Genomic DNA, 13,147 nt, shown 5'->3' on the forward strand with positions numbered 1-13,147 from the left:
GTTTTAATGATAAGGACAAAATAAAGGGTAAAGTGAATAGTATCAGGATTGACTTTTTAGTGTAAAAATGTGGTTTTTCGTTAAAATGAACAGTACCGAGTGCTTTTCGTTAAAGTTCCCTATATTCTTACTTATCAAGAAAACCAAGAAAAAGAAAAGCATTCACCATCTCATTTGATTTGTGTTAGTTGATTAGGTTTCCAAATATAAGAAGGTTAGGTTTTTACTTGATATTATAATTAATTAGCAAGAAGTACATATGCACAATGTTGCGTGCTGGTGTGATAATCTATGGGGTCCAATCAACATAAAAAATCTCCCTTAAAAAAAAAAACCTAGAAAGATCTCATTCATCATGGTCATATTTATTAATAAATTTTTTTTTATACCGTCGAGATTCTTTAAAAAAAATGGAACTGAATAAATTTATGTAATACTCAAGGAGTTAAAATTTTCTACTCGTTCTTAACGGAAAAGAAGTAGCTTGCTTGTAGTTGATGGCTAATCTCGAGGTCTTAGTTATTCTTTCTACCTTGTGTAGAGAGTAATACTTTTATATTATAGTCAAACAACTAAATTTTATGTGTAGTTCGACTCGCTTAAACCATTATCATCTTTTGAATACCAAAAAAAAAAACGAATAGATTTCTAATTATTTAATATCCTTACTCTGGGTCTTATCCAGTGGTCCATGCCATATATGATACGTTGGGCTATGTGAGCCACAAATTGATCACTTGGTGAGTTGTATGGCTTCTGCAAATTTAGGTTCTTTATTTATTTTTTCTTTTTTGTTAGTTTGTAAAAGGAAAATCCTTTAAGTTCGATTCTCATTAATGATAAGTTCGGTATAAAATTATAAATAACTAGTTTTGTGGCTAATGGTCGTATGAATATATCATGCATATACATATACATATATATACACGCAATGAATGCATCAAGCACAAATACAAAAAAAAAAACATGTTACAAGTGACTCAAACGTAACTCAATTGGTTAACAACATTCACTCTTTACCCCAGTATGCTTAGTTCGCGGCTCTTATGTGAGAACTTGCTGATGAGACATATTTTACATGTTTTTTCTTCAGTCCCCGATCACCTTCCTAAAGATTCCACCTCAAAATATACCACTCAAGAATCCCCTACAAGGCAAAGAAAACAGTTAAAACAGCATAGCAGAACATTGTACCTACAAACTTCCGCAACTATTTGAACGTTTAATTTCTTACCAAAATCCTACGGCTTTCTTGCTTTCATTTCTGCAAAAGTTTGATCGAAATGAAAACGTTCGGTCAGGGAAATGCTGGTCTTTCAAATTAAACGAAAATAACGAACATATAATCTTCAACGAGAGAGTTACCTAGGCTTTCCTTCAAATGCATCGTTCACTTCATCAATACTTGGCTTTTCGGGGAATGTAGACAATATTACGTACTTCTCTTTCCCGTAAGGATCTTCCACCCTCTTGTACAGTTCGTAGCGATACGGGTAAGAAAACCTAAAACACGAGGTGACAAGTGATGAGAATGTAAGAATATGAGTATGAGATAGAGAAGTTTTAGGACAGGTTATAGGTATTCAATTTGGATAGAAAGTCCTATTGATGAAAGGAATGCTGATCCTTGACTGAAAAGGATTTTGGTTAGCATCATGAAACAAGTGTTTGTTTCCGATGAGGATTTTGATAGGAAATCCTGATCTATTTTGGTGAAGTCTATATGTATATATATAGTGACCTCTCTTCTCACAGAACTAACGCTCATATTGGACCATAACCTATCTGTGAGTCGAGCTCTTGACAATCTGCAAGAGAAGAGAAGGATCACTGAAAGTTCGCTGCAATGGCTACGAGTTCTGGTGCAGCTGCAGGTATGTTTTCCTTTCTGGTTATTTATGTGCACATAACTGGGTTGGTTTCCTTTTGTTTGTGGTTCATGTTTTGGTCTTGGTGTTTGTTTGTTAACAAGTTCTTACATGTGGTATCAGAGCCGCAAGACACAAACATGAGTTCAAATCTGTAAAGGAGAAAAGTCGAATGTGTTTATAAATAAATAAATAAATAACGGCTCTATAAACCATTGCCGAATGAGAGTTTTTCCCAGATTACGGTCAGTTTTGATTCCTTCAATGAATATCGATCTGGGTTTTTCCTTAAAATGTTAAAATCTTCTATTTTTCAAATTCTAAATCGCTTCCGCGGTTCCTTTCGTGAATTTGAAATCAGTGATTAAAAGGTATGGAGATAAATGCTTTCGATGCTTTCGATTCTCTCTGATACCTGTGTATGTTTAAGAGCATATGAATGAGTTTTGTCGCTACAGTTTGTTTTAATTGATTGCTGCAGAAACATATTAAAGATATCAGTTTTGAATACAAATTTTGGACCTTGATTTAACTTTGATCGTTTTAAACTGTTTATCACATATATGAGACACCATTATTTGGTGTCTAAGGATTATATGATTGCTGCAGCATACGAACTGGTTTGAAGAACAAGTCTGTTTAATTGGTTTTTAAAGGCGAGTGGTACGACACCGTTTAAGAAATAACCTTTAGTTCAATTTTTGACCGTGATTAGTCTGGAAAGGGAGAAACTCGTGTTTTGTCAATATGGGGTTGAGAAAATTTTTTTTCCATGATTTGCTTATTTGATGATAAGTATAGTAATTTAGTTGTATACATCTATCTTAAACATCATAGTTCTAATTGTTGAGAATTATTGCTTCCGCTGTGTTTATTATGAGTTCTACAGATTGAGGTAATTGTGGTTTCTTAATCCTTTGTAAGAATAAAGATGTATTATGATCAACTAATTATGTTGTTAAAAACCATTGAACAAAGATCATGTTATCTGCATATTGAGATTATATTATTATTCTGGTTCTTCATATTGACGTTAACTCGTTCGTCATTCTATTATTGCAATGGTACGAGGTCCATGGGAATTGGGAGTAATGGCAATCCGTATGGATGGGTCTTGAGCATTGATGGATAATTTGTTTCGTTGATTTGGAGCCGAGGAATTGCGATCGGGTTGTCGAATATGAGTCCAATGATGCATTCAGGTAACTCAGTTCACTGTTTCATGCATAATTAATTGTTCTCCTATATGCGTGATTATAGTGCGATGAGTTTGAGCATAATGAATTAGGGCTTTTGCTATTCTGAGTATGCTTGTTTATTTTGTGAAGGCACGATTAAACTCGAAATCCCTATAGATGCCAACTTATGATTTATGTGAGATGACTGGAATCATTCTTTCTGCATAAAGATTCATTAGACTAATATTTGATGTACACATTGCTCTTCTATTTTTGAGTTAGAGCTTGTGTAATTAGATTGGGTGGAAAATATTGTTTTGTAGCTATTTTGTTGTCTCAAGCAGATGTAAGATTTCTCATTAACTTGCTTGAAACTTAGAAGCTTGCATCATGATTTTCCATTATGAATTATGATAATAGAATTTGACTTATTGTTGCTACCAAATACCTGTGGCTTTTATGTGGGTCTGATTGGTTTGAATTATTCTAGAAAAGCAAAATTGGATTATACGAGTATCCATAATGACGTTTTTAAAATTATGAGTGTAATTCATATTCCAATTTTGGTTAGACTACATATAATAGATTTTGGGGGTGTTGCCATATATGTGAATGATGTAGTTCAGAATCTTTGGGTTTGTTAATGCCAATATGTGCACTGTATAACTAAAAACATGTGAAGGCTCTTGTGTTAGTACCTGTATGAAATGATATAAGTTGTTTGTTGGCAAGAATGCATTCTGAAACTCATCTCACTTGATATATTGTAAGTGTAAGTGTAAGAGATTTGATATTATGTATTAAATCTATAAGTACACTAAATTTTATTGGACGATTATCTTAAGTTCCTTAAAAAAAAAAAAAAAAAAAAAAAAAAAAAGGGAGGTTGAGATCTTGATTATCTTGTTTTAATCAAGATGACTTGTGCCTTTATATCCAGACATTATCAAATTTTAGTTGATCTTGCTCGATGGGTATTGAACTAGTTAGGATCAAATTGAATGCAAGAATATTGTGCTTGCTATTCTGATTTTGATCATTGTTGAAACTGGTGATTTTGGGTTTATGTGAGATAAGTTTTTCCGAATGGATTGTGACTATCTTTTGATACATAGACTGTTTGCATAATGGTTTAGGTGTATTTGACTAAACTGAGATTATGCAATTGGTAAGGAATCGGGAATCAATTGGTTCATATCTCCGGTTTCTTTATTGGCTGTGCAGTACATTCTGCTTATGCTTAAGTGGGAGAATCATATGTTCGAATGTAAGCATAAGGTTACTTAGGCCGGCCATTATAATTCATTTGGATGCTTGAAAACTAGATTATGGTTTTATTGAAGCAATTGGTAATTATTTATGTTACTTAATTTGTTTAAGTAATGAGAAGTTTAGTGTTATTTACCGGAACTAAACTTAACTTGATATAGTGGGAGCAAATCAATTTATGTGTTTGTTCTGGTCAAGTAAAATCACATTGTTGTAAATACAAATTGAATGAATGTGATCATGAAATTTGTTTGCATATTGGTTGCGGCAATTGATCACATTGATAAGACATTCAGTGTATTGCAATGACTGTTAGTTAATACAGTTGATATTAACTTATACTTAACTTGTTTGTGTTAAGTATAGCCTAGATAAGTGGGAGCAAATTGGTTTGGTTTTGCTATATTGGTTCACATAATTACAAAGTGCAAATTAAGTATGTTGTGACTTTTGAGTTAATTCTGCGATGTAACAGAAAAGATTCTTAAGTTCAATACTTTAAAATGCATGGGTAAGATGTATGTGAGGTTAAACTTTTGTTATCCAAAAGATTTGGTGGCTATATGAGTGGGAGCAGATGTCTTGGTTTACTTTTGAGCTTAGATACATTGCTATGAACATGAACTGGACATTGTGATTTGTAAGTTAAATCTGTATTTTATGTTGCAGAGGCAATTATAAATTCATTGTTTTGGTTTATGTAAGTTGGTTGTGTCTATGTATTTGTGTGTTGGTGAATGACTTAATTATGTGATCACCTTTATAATAATTTGAGATGATTATCTGTTAGTGATCACTTCTATCTAAGTATGATTGGATAAACTGAGTACTTGAAACTGTTCTCATACTCAAGTGGGAGAATGTAAGAATATGAGTATGAGATAGAGAAGTTTTAGGACAGGTTATAGGTATTCAATTTGGATAGAAAGTCCTATTGATGAAAGGAATGCTGATCCTTGACTGAAAAGGATTTTGGTTAGCATCAGGAAACAAGTGTTTGTTTCCGATGAGGATTTTGATAGGAAATCCTGATCTATTTTGGTGAAGTCTATATGTATATATATAGTGACCTCTCTTCTCACAAAACTAACGCTCATATTGGACCATAACCTATCTGTGAGTCGAGCTCTTGACAATCTGCAAGAGAAGAGAAGGATCACTGAAAGTTCGCTGCAATGGCTACGAGTTCTGGTGCAGCTGCAGGTATGTTTTCCTTTCTGGTTATTTATGTGCACATAACTGGGTTGGTTTCCTTTTGTTTGTGGTTCATGTTTTGGTCTTGGTGTTTGTTTGTTAACAAGTTCTTACAGAGAACACTTATAAATGTCATTCAACATAAGATCGTAACGTTTCAGGCATGGCACATTGCAGGAGACAAATAACATAATTGACCCATTTTCTTGCGTTGCAAGCTAGTACATTTGCAGATTCTTTGGATGCAAGTTTTTTTTAACTTTCCGATGTGAGACAATTCTTCACGACCTCAAACACATGTATTTATGAGTGTGCGAGAGTAGTAAATGGAAGTAGTGGAGCAGAAAGTTGCGCTAAGCTTACCGGAGAGCACCCATAATTGGATACTGGGTTCCTGCATAATAGAGAAGCCGAAAGAAATAGCAATTTTCGAATGATGAAGCATACTCCAATCTCTTGTCGCGTCCCATGGTCTATAAAACGAGACATAGTCAAGAAACTGATCGGTTTCTATGAATTTAATTCAGGTCACGAGTTCTTCACTTACTTGCATGATTCCACTCGAAGCGGGTAAATCCTGAAATTTAAAAACTTTCATCAGTATGTCCACTTAAAAGGAAAAAATTTCTTAGTGTTGCTTAACACTTGCGGCTATAAGCAATCCCGAGCGCAAATCATTTCATCAAATGTAGTATAGAAACTAACCTTGAGCCTAGGATTGATAAGAATTACTGGTCGGTTCCCTGCAGCATCAGTCATGGCTCTTAGATCCTGTAAATTTAAGCAAAGGGCTCTTAATAACAACAGAAAGGTAGAAAGAAAGCCATGTCAAGTACAATTTTGCTCTCTACGAATATAGTCGTGGAGTATTCGACCCTCGAGATATATATACTTACATCAATAATACAATTCCCAACAGCATTCTGAGGAGCTACTAAGATAAACAGGTCATCTTGCTCTTCTACCTCTTTGCCACCTGCACTTGATATGTAGAAATGTTGCGTTGATGTATACATTTTTCGTAAATTTATAAAGGAAGATCATGAATCTAATGTCTCAAGGCAAGTCGGATAATGTAATATACTGACGTAAAATGAACATCAACTGTTTAGCAGACGGATGCGTAACATTTCTGTACCTATAGAACCAATGTTGATGAACGTCCCCATAGCTTCGTATTCACCCCAGTCCATGAACTCCAATATTTTTCGAGTACCAGCAAGCTGTAATGGCATTCCAGCAAGAGCACCTTCCCCCATCGAGCCTTGAACACAAACCTGACAAGGAAAAATTTGAATGAATGCAAGCAAAGCTTAAATCATCATTGGTCACTAATCTAAACCACCAGGATCAAATTACCTTGACATGTTTCCCATCATCTGCAAATGAAAGAGCAATAGTTCGAACAAGTTCCGTTAAGGTTCCTATTCGATAAACATCCTGTTGATCATAAGATATAGTCAACTCCAAACAGATTTGAGAAAACTAAGGTATATGCCCCCTTACCATTTCTGGGTTCAGCTCCGGAATATTGATCTCTACCTGCCAATTTGGAAATAAGATGTGTACTTTAACATGCCTTTCGAGACCAATGGTTTTATATGTGATCATACATGCACTGTAAGTAGAAATGACCGGTAAGAAACCTTTAGTCGAGTTCTTCCATCGTTTATTGCTCTTTTGGTGGCCTGCAGCACATCCTCATAGAAATATTTCCTGATTTCTCGAGAATGTGGAACGTTATTCAATTTAGTAGGAATTCCCCTCCAGTTATCCTGTAAAATTGGGAAAGAAAAATTGAACAGAACCATAACATATTACTTATCTGGATTAACGATGGCTGATTTGATAGCAAAACTGTCACACTGAATTAACTAGACATATACCTCAACTGAAGACGGATTTGAGCCACTCCAACTTTTTCCTAGTGCAGAGAGAGAGAGAGAGATGGAATTTGACAAACCACACAAGTTAAGTTAATTCGTGGAGAACGGAAAATTTCGAATTTCAGTATGATTTTACTAGGTCACTGCTCTCTTCAAACTTTAGATGCGTATAAAAATCATCATGCAACATTGAAATTGAAAGTCATTTAGGTAAAAGTAACATGACCGAAAACAGATTAAGACTCGGTTCCAAGTATTAATGATTTAAGTCAGCGAAACTCATAGAAATGTGCTTCAGATTCTGAAGAGAGTTACCTAATTTGATCTTCATTTCTTTATCTTTCTGCACTTGCGATAGTATAGAGCCTATTACTTCGAAAACAACATCCTTCGAATGGTTTCCATCGATCTGTGTTTCAAACGATATAGTGTAAAGCATAAAGTTGTTTACAGAGATTCATATACAACAATGGTAAAAGGAAAAATGATATACAAGATGTCAATTAACAAACACCTTTTTCATGATATTCGAGTATGTGGCTGAGATTGAATCTGCATTTTTCTTGTATATTTCAAGACGCGACTTCACCTAGACGGCAAACAGAATAAGCTCAAAAGATTTTGAGGTACCAATTGAGTTTAACTGCTCCAAAGTTTTGCCACATAACATATGAAATCGCTTACAAGTTACCGGAAATTAGAAATTAGAAATTCAAGATGTTCAAATCATACTTTTTCCTCGGTGTCATCAGGACGAGTAATAAGTCTTGCTTTAATCTCCTCAGTCTCCGGAGGGAAACTTTTTATATGGTAGATCTTCCCTGTAACTGGGTCTAGCCTTCTTCCAACACATCTGTCGATTAGAGTTTCATCAGGAACCTGAGTATTACGGAATAAAAACTATGTAAAGATCAATTCTATTTGTACAAAGTTCATACAGAAGGAATTGAGGTGACAAATCGAAATAACTTCTATATATTACACATACAAAACTACTTGTTTTAGAAAATTAATGATTTTCTACTCAAATGTCGCTCACAAAACTTCGATTTTATGAGTTTGAATCAAATGAAACAGCTAACATACATCATAGGAAATTAAGCAAACTTAGAAGCTTTAGTCAGCTTCCTTAAAACGATGACTTAAATGCTTCTAGAAAGAAAGAATCGAACGTGAAACTAGGTTACTTGAGGAGAAAGTTTTGATGGCAATCGGTTTAAGCAGATAACACTCGTTATATATGAGACTCACATACATCTAACACAATGTACACATCTGGTATAATCTTCAATTTTTGCAGACTTTGCGCTTGTTCAAAACTCCGCGGATATCCATCAAGAAGCCACCCTTTTTCCTTTGTATCATCGCGTGATAACCGTGCTGTCACCATCTACAAAAGCAAGTGATTATGAATCTATGATACGATTACGAATAATGTGAGATTTTCAGTCATGATGAGTTCATGGAATAATACCGCTGTCACGACTTCATCGGGGACCAGACGACCGGCATTCATGAACTCTTTGGCCTTGTTTCCAATTTCCGTCCCGGATGACACTTCAGCTCTGAGAAGGTCCCCCGTTGATATGTGTACCAATCCAAACTGAAGAATGCAAGGCCTTGTATATTATAGCTCGTTTGGGACTACTTCTGTAACGGCTAAAAAGGCTAAAAGTACATTTTGACAATAAAAGCGCTTCTGCCTATGTTTAGCAGAAAAACTTAAAAGCGTTTAGGGGTCATAGAAGCGCCTTCCGGGAAAGCACTTGGATTTTTAAAAAAGATTTCAATGTGTTAATAATAAAAGCACTTCTAGCATAAAACAAGTGTTTTCTAAAGAAGCAATCCGGAACGGATCCTGAAACGGTTACCTTGTTGACAATCAATTCACATTGAGTGCCTTTGCCGGACGCCGGTGCACCGGATATCATCACCTTCAGAGGCTCTTTCAGAGAACAGTTGAGCTTCAGTCCCTGCCAAAAAACGGAGCACAAAATACACAACAAACATTGTTGATTAAGAAGAAGAGAAAATTGACATAAACATAAACACAACGTCGATGTGTTTTTTTATTTCTCTACGTTGGATTTGTAGGTGATCCTCAAATGGGCATTGCTGTAGAGACGCAGAGAGCAGATACGGTTCGAAGACGTTTCGAGGGAGAGAGAGGAAGAAGAAGAAGAGGAAAGAGAGGGAGAGGGAGGGAAGGGGAAGAGAGAGGGAGAGTAGACATTGGAGGAGTGAAGAGGAGAGAGAGAGTGGAGCAACATTCTTTCTTCTTCTCTCTCTGTGTGAATGAGAGGGAGAGGGAGAGGGAGAGGGAGGGAGGAGGCTAAGAACTATAAGCGGCTGAAGCTAACCGAAAAACTGACACCACTAGTTCTGGTTTTCTCTGTTGAAAAAGGCTCTACCCTTTAAGGTGGGATTGACATTTTTGTCCTCCCCTATTCAAGGTTTTTTAATGTAACGAGAATACTACTACGCACACGAAGCATTATAATACAAATGGTTGCAATTTTGTTTTTCAAGTATCCAATCATTTGTATTATAATATTTTGTGTATCATGCCGTATTCTCGGCACACTGAAAAACATTACTATTCAAGATCTATTAAATTTATTTAATATTGGATGAATTAGAAAAGTTGGATGCTAATGATGACAACGTTAATTTATTTCCATCAGGAAAATAAATTCTCAGGAAGAGTTCAGATGAATAAAAATGTTTCTAATAACGTTTGACCCAAAAAAAAAAAAAAAACTACTATGTTTTTTATAAGAAAAAAATGCTAACAACATTTGAATCATTTAGTACTACGTTAAGCGAGAGATTTTTAAGTTTCGTAGTTGACAAGTGATCGAATTTCGCGATTAAGAGAAATAGTCCCAAACAAAATCGGGTACCACTGTGTGCCCGGACAAACCCTTCTCAATGCAAAATATTTAACTAGTCTAAATTTGGAGTATGTATGTTTTTAAGGTATAAGATTCGAATTGGATTCTCCCTCTTTGAAAACTACAAGCTCGTTTAAAAGTACTTTTAAATGACTGAATCAGAGAAAATATCTTTAGATTCCAAAAACACTTGCTGCAAATAAACGTCCGTATCGAGCTATAATCGATAGTGTGATGTTCATCTATTAAAGAATTTAGCAAAACTGGACGAAACATTGGTTATTAGAACGAACTAAGTTCCCTAACGCGATAGAAATGAAAAGTAACACAGGATAGAACATCTGTAAAAGTTTGCACTCTGTCTTCCACGAATGATCGCCGGTAACTCTTCTTTACTTGCTGATCTTCTGAGTTGCTAAACGTTCTTCAGTCCAGCTTCACCGAAGAGAACAGGTAGTGCACGAACCAGAACGAAGAGAGGAACCCGACTGTGCCTGTCGCAAGCATGATCGCCACAACCATGAGGAGCGAATACCCCAAGTAAAGAGTCGCAGAGACAGGTCCGCTCAGGCTCTTGAGATCAAATACAAGGTAGTTTACGGAGTACAGGAAAATGTATATGGCAACCGAACCAGAAGCAAAGAATGACTTCCACCACCATTTCCAGTCCTCCACACAAAGATGCATGTAGGTTAGAACCAGAGAAACCTCAGCACAGACCACAACGAGAAGGATCAATACGATGAAGAGAAACCCAAACACATAATAGACACGGCCCATCCAAATGCTGGACATGATAAAGAAGAGCTCAATGAATAGGGTGCCAAAGGGGAGAGTGCCAGCCCCAAGAACCAACAGCCAGGACGGGTATTTCTGCGCAGGGATTTCCCTAGGAATTTGATTGGTTCGAACTGGGTACTCTATGTGAGGTGCCTTGGCCCCAAGGTATCCACCAACAAGAGTAAGGGGAACAGAAATGCAGAACCACAGCAAAAGGAGAATAACAAAGATAGAAAATGGAATGGCTCCTGTGCTGTGACTACCCCACAACAGGAAATTCAAAGTGGTCAGAATCAAAAAGGCAATTCCGGGGAAGAAACAAGCAACCTTCCATGAGACCGAAACCCATCCCTTGTGATCTCCACAGCCAATTGTCCTCCAAAGACGAACAGCAACATAACCAGCTGCACCACCAAGGATCATAAAGAAAAACAGCATACCTGTAATAAGTGTCCCACGAGAAGCAGGCGACATGAACCCCAGAGCAGCAAAAAGTATGGTCACCACTGCCATCCCAAGGATCTGAACACCATCACCAACCATTATACACAACAGGGCAGGGTTGCTTGGAGCACGGAAAACATCCCCTACAACAAGCTTCCAGCCAGACAGCTCCTCATTCATCTGTGCTTGGGCCTCTTTGTCAAGCTCTTCATAACGAGTAAGATCCCGCCGAACAGTTCTCAAGAAGATCACAAGGACAATACCAGCAAGGAAAGTAATCACCATCAGAGAATTGAGAATAGAGAACCAATGGACTTTGGATCCCTCCATCTTCAAATAAGCATCCCACCGTGAGGGCCACTTGATGTCACTCTCCTCGAATTCAACCTCATATGTGAATACGACCGACTGCTTTTCATTAATCGGCATTGCCACAGTGGTGGGATCACACTGTATCTTTGCAGGGTACTTTTCATACATTTTCAACTTCTTCACAGAATCCACATTGTGCATGAAACTGCAAGGTATCACCTCAAACCCAACAATGATATAACCAGGCTCATCCGAATCTGATTTAGCAACTGCTGGGATCACCTCCGACCCATCGCCAGTACCCATCACACGTGCTACGTTGGGCTCTTCATATCTATGAACAAGCACCTTAAACTTTAAATGGTTAAACACATAGTACACATCCTTAACCTTAATTCCCACAGGATACCCAGTCCACCGCAACAAAAATCCCTCCTTCTTGGTATACCGGATCGCAGGCAAATTATCAAGAATCAGATTGACCTGATACATCTCATCAATCCTCTGCTTCAAGAGACTGAACTTATCTGCCGACAATGGACCCGTCTCACACAAGAAGATCTCAGTCTCATTGGTGTGCATCTTAAACCGATATGGAGAGTTCTCAATGCGGTCCCCCATAAGGAACTCACCAAGGTTCTCGGCACTGTCCTTAACACCATCTGGGGGCTGACAAAAGGGGAGACTGTAATAGCTATAGGGCAGCTCGGTATCAATGGAAGTCAGAGAATTCACTTTCACCCCTAACTTGCTCCCAACAAGGTACTTGTGAGGGTAACTACCCGGAAGGTAAAACCCATATCCGGATTCAAAAATCAACAAAACGGTAAAAGCACAGATCGTGAATCGATGAGAAACGTCCATTCTTCAATGTTTGAGTCAGATCTGGGGGAACCCAGAAGTGAAAATACGCAACAAAAACAAAAAATCAGCACAATTTCCATATGGGTTTTCAAATTCAACCAAAATTCAATCACAAAAGCCAATCAAAACCATAACTTGCACATCATTAAAGATCTATAAACAACCAAATAAGCAGCAAAAGACATAAAAACTCCATCTTTTTCTTTATACCCAAATGAAATGAGGAAGGATCTGCACTGACCTTTATTGGAGTATCAGACATGGACGACCTGAAGAGCGCGTTCTGAGAAGTGGAGCAGCAGAGCGAGATCTCGAAGCTCCGCAAATGCGAGTGAGAGGAATCTGGGGTGCAAGTTTTATAAGGTTGGATTTTCAAAAGGGTGCCAAACTTTTGGCCTTTTTCTGGACATATCTCGGCCCTCCATTTACCATTTTAATTAATTAAATTTATGTCATTT

At 37.0% G+C, this 13,147-nt stretch overlaps 2 protein-coding genes across 5 annotated transcripts; both read right to left on the reverse strand.

Annotated features, from left to right (window-relative positions):
• Positions 1 to 813: 813 nt before the first annotated feature.
• LOC103451211 (adenylate kinase 5, chloroplastic) lies at positions 814 to 9,812 on the reverse strand. Of its 4 annotated transcripts, XM_029108647.2 has the most exons (19): positions 9,477 to 9,812; positions 9,267 to 9,368; positions 8,870 to 8,998; positions 8,651 to 8,785; positions 8,128 to 8,274; positions 7,910 to 7,984; positions 7,711 to 7,804; positions 7,396 to 7,433; positions 7,156 to 7,284; positions 7,016 to 7,051; positions 6,869 to 6,949; positions 6,648 to 6,786; positions 6,406 to 6,485; positions 6,215 to 6,280; positions 6,057 to 6,086; positions 5,873 to 5,982; positions 1,366 to 1,503; positions 1,235 to 1,264; positions 814 to 1,147 (listed from the first exon to the last, which is right to left on the reverse strand). In XM_029108647.2, exons 1-19 carry the CDS (start codon positions 9,663 to 9,665, stop codon positions 1,123 to 1,125), a joined length of 1,773 nt encoding a protein of 590 aa, XP_028964480.1. In that variant the 5' UTR covers positions 9,666 to 9,812; the 3' UTR covers positions 814 to 1,122. The 4 variants fall into 4 exon arrangements, with proteins under 4 accessions (XP_028964480.1, XP_028964484.1, XP_070661288.1 ...); XM_029108651.2 differs by lacking the exon at positions 1,235 to 1,264 and having other exon boundaries at positions 9,477 to 9,787; XM_070805187.1 differs by lacking the exon at positions 9,477 to 9,812 and having other exon boundaries at positions 8,870 to 9,098; positions 9,267 to 9,360.
• A 635-nt stretch (positions 9,813 to 10,447) lies between these two features.
• On the reverse strand, positions 10,448 to 13,090 carry LOC103451229 (transmembrane 9 superfamily member 11-like). The gene is made up of 2 exons (XM_029108656.2): positions 12,931 to 13,090; positions 10,448 to 12,710 (listed from the first exon to the last, which is right to left on the reverse strand). The coding sequence occupies exon 2, from the start codon at positions 12,687 to 12,689 to the stop codon at positions 10,716 to 10,718; it is 1,974 nt and encodes a 657-aa protein (XP_028964489.1). The 5' UTR covers positions 12,690 to 12,710; positions 12,931 to 13,090; the 3' UTR covers positions 10,448 to 10,715.
• Between the last annotated feature and the right edge of the window lie 57 nt (positions 13,091 to 13,147).

Source organism: Malus domestica, chromosome 02, assembly GCF_042453785.1.
Source record: "Malus domestica chromosome 02, GDT2T_hap1".
Taxonomy (NCBI): Eukaryota; Viridiplantae; Streptophyta; class Magnoliopsida; order Rosales; family Rosaceae; genus Malus; species Malus domestica.

What these genes read in the sequence shown, in the direction of transcription:
- LOC103451211 (XM_029108647.2), bottom strand. Translation starts at nt 9,665, where the DNA reads ATGTTGCTCCACTCTCTCTCTCCTCTTCACTCCTCCAATGTCTACTCT. An exon ending in ATGGAAGAACTCGACTAAAG is followed by an intron (nt 7,052 to 7,155) that starts GTTTCTTACCGG and finishes CCAAATTGGCAG; the next exon opens with GTAGAGATCAATATTCCGGA. An exon ending in TTATCAATCCTAGGCTCAAG is followed by an intron (nt 6,087 to 6,214) that starts GTTAGTTTCTAT and finishes TTTAAATTTCAG; the next exon opens with GATTTACCCGCTTCGAGTGG.
- LOC103451229 (XM_029108656.2), bottom strand. Translation starts at nt 12,689, where the DNA reads ATGGACGTTTCTCATCGATTCACGATCTGTGCTTTTACCGTTTTGTTG.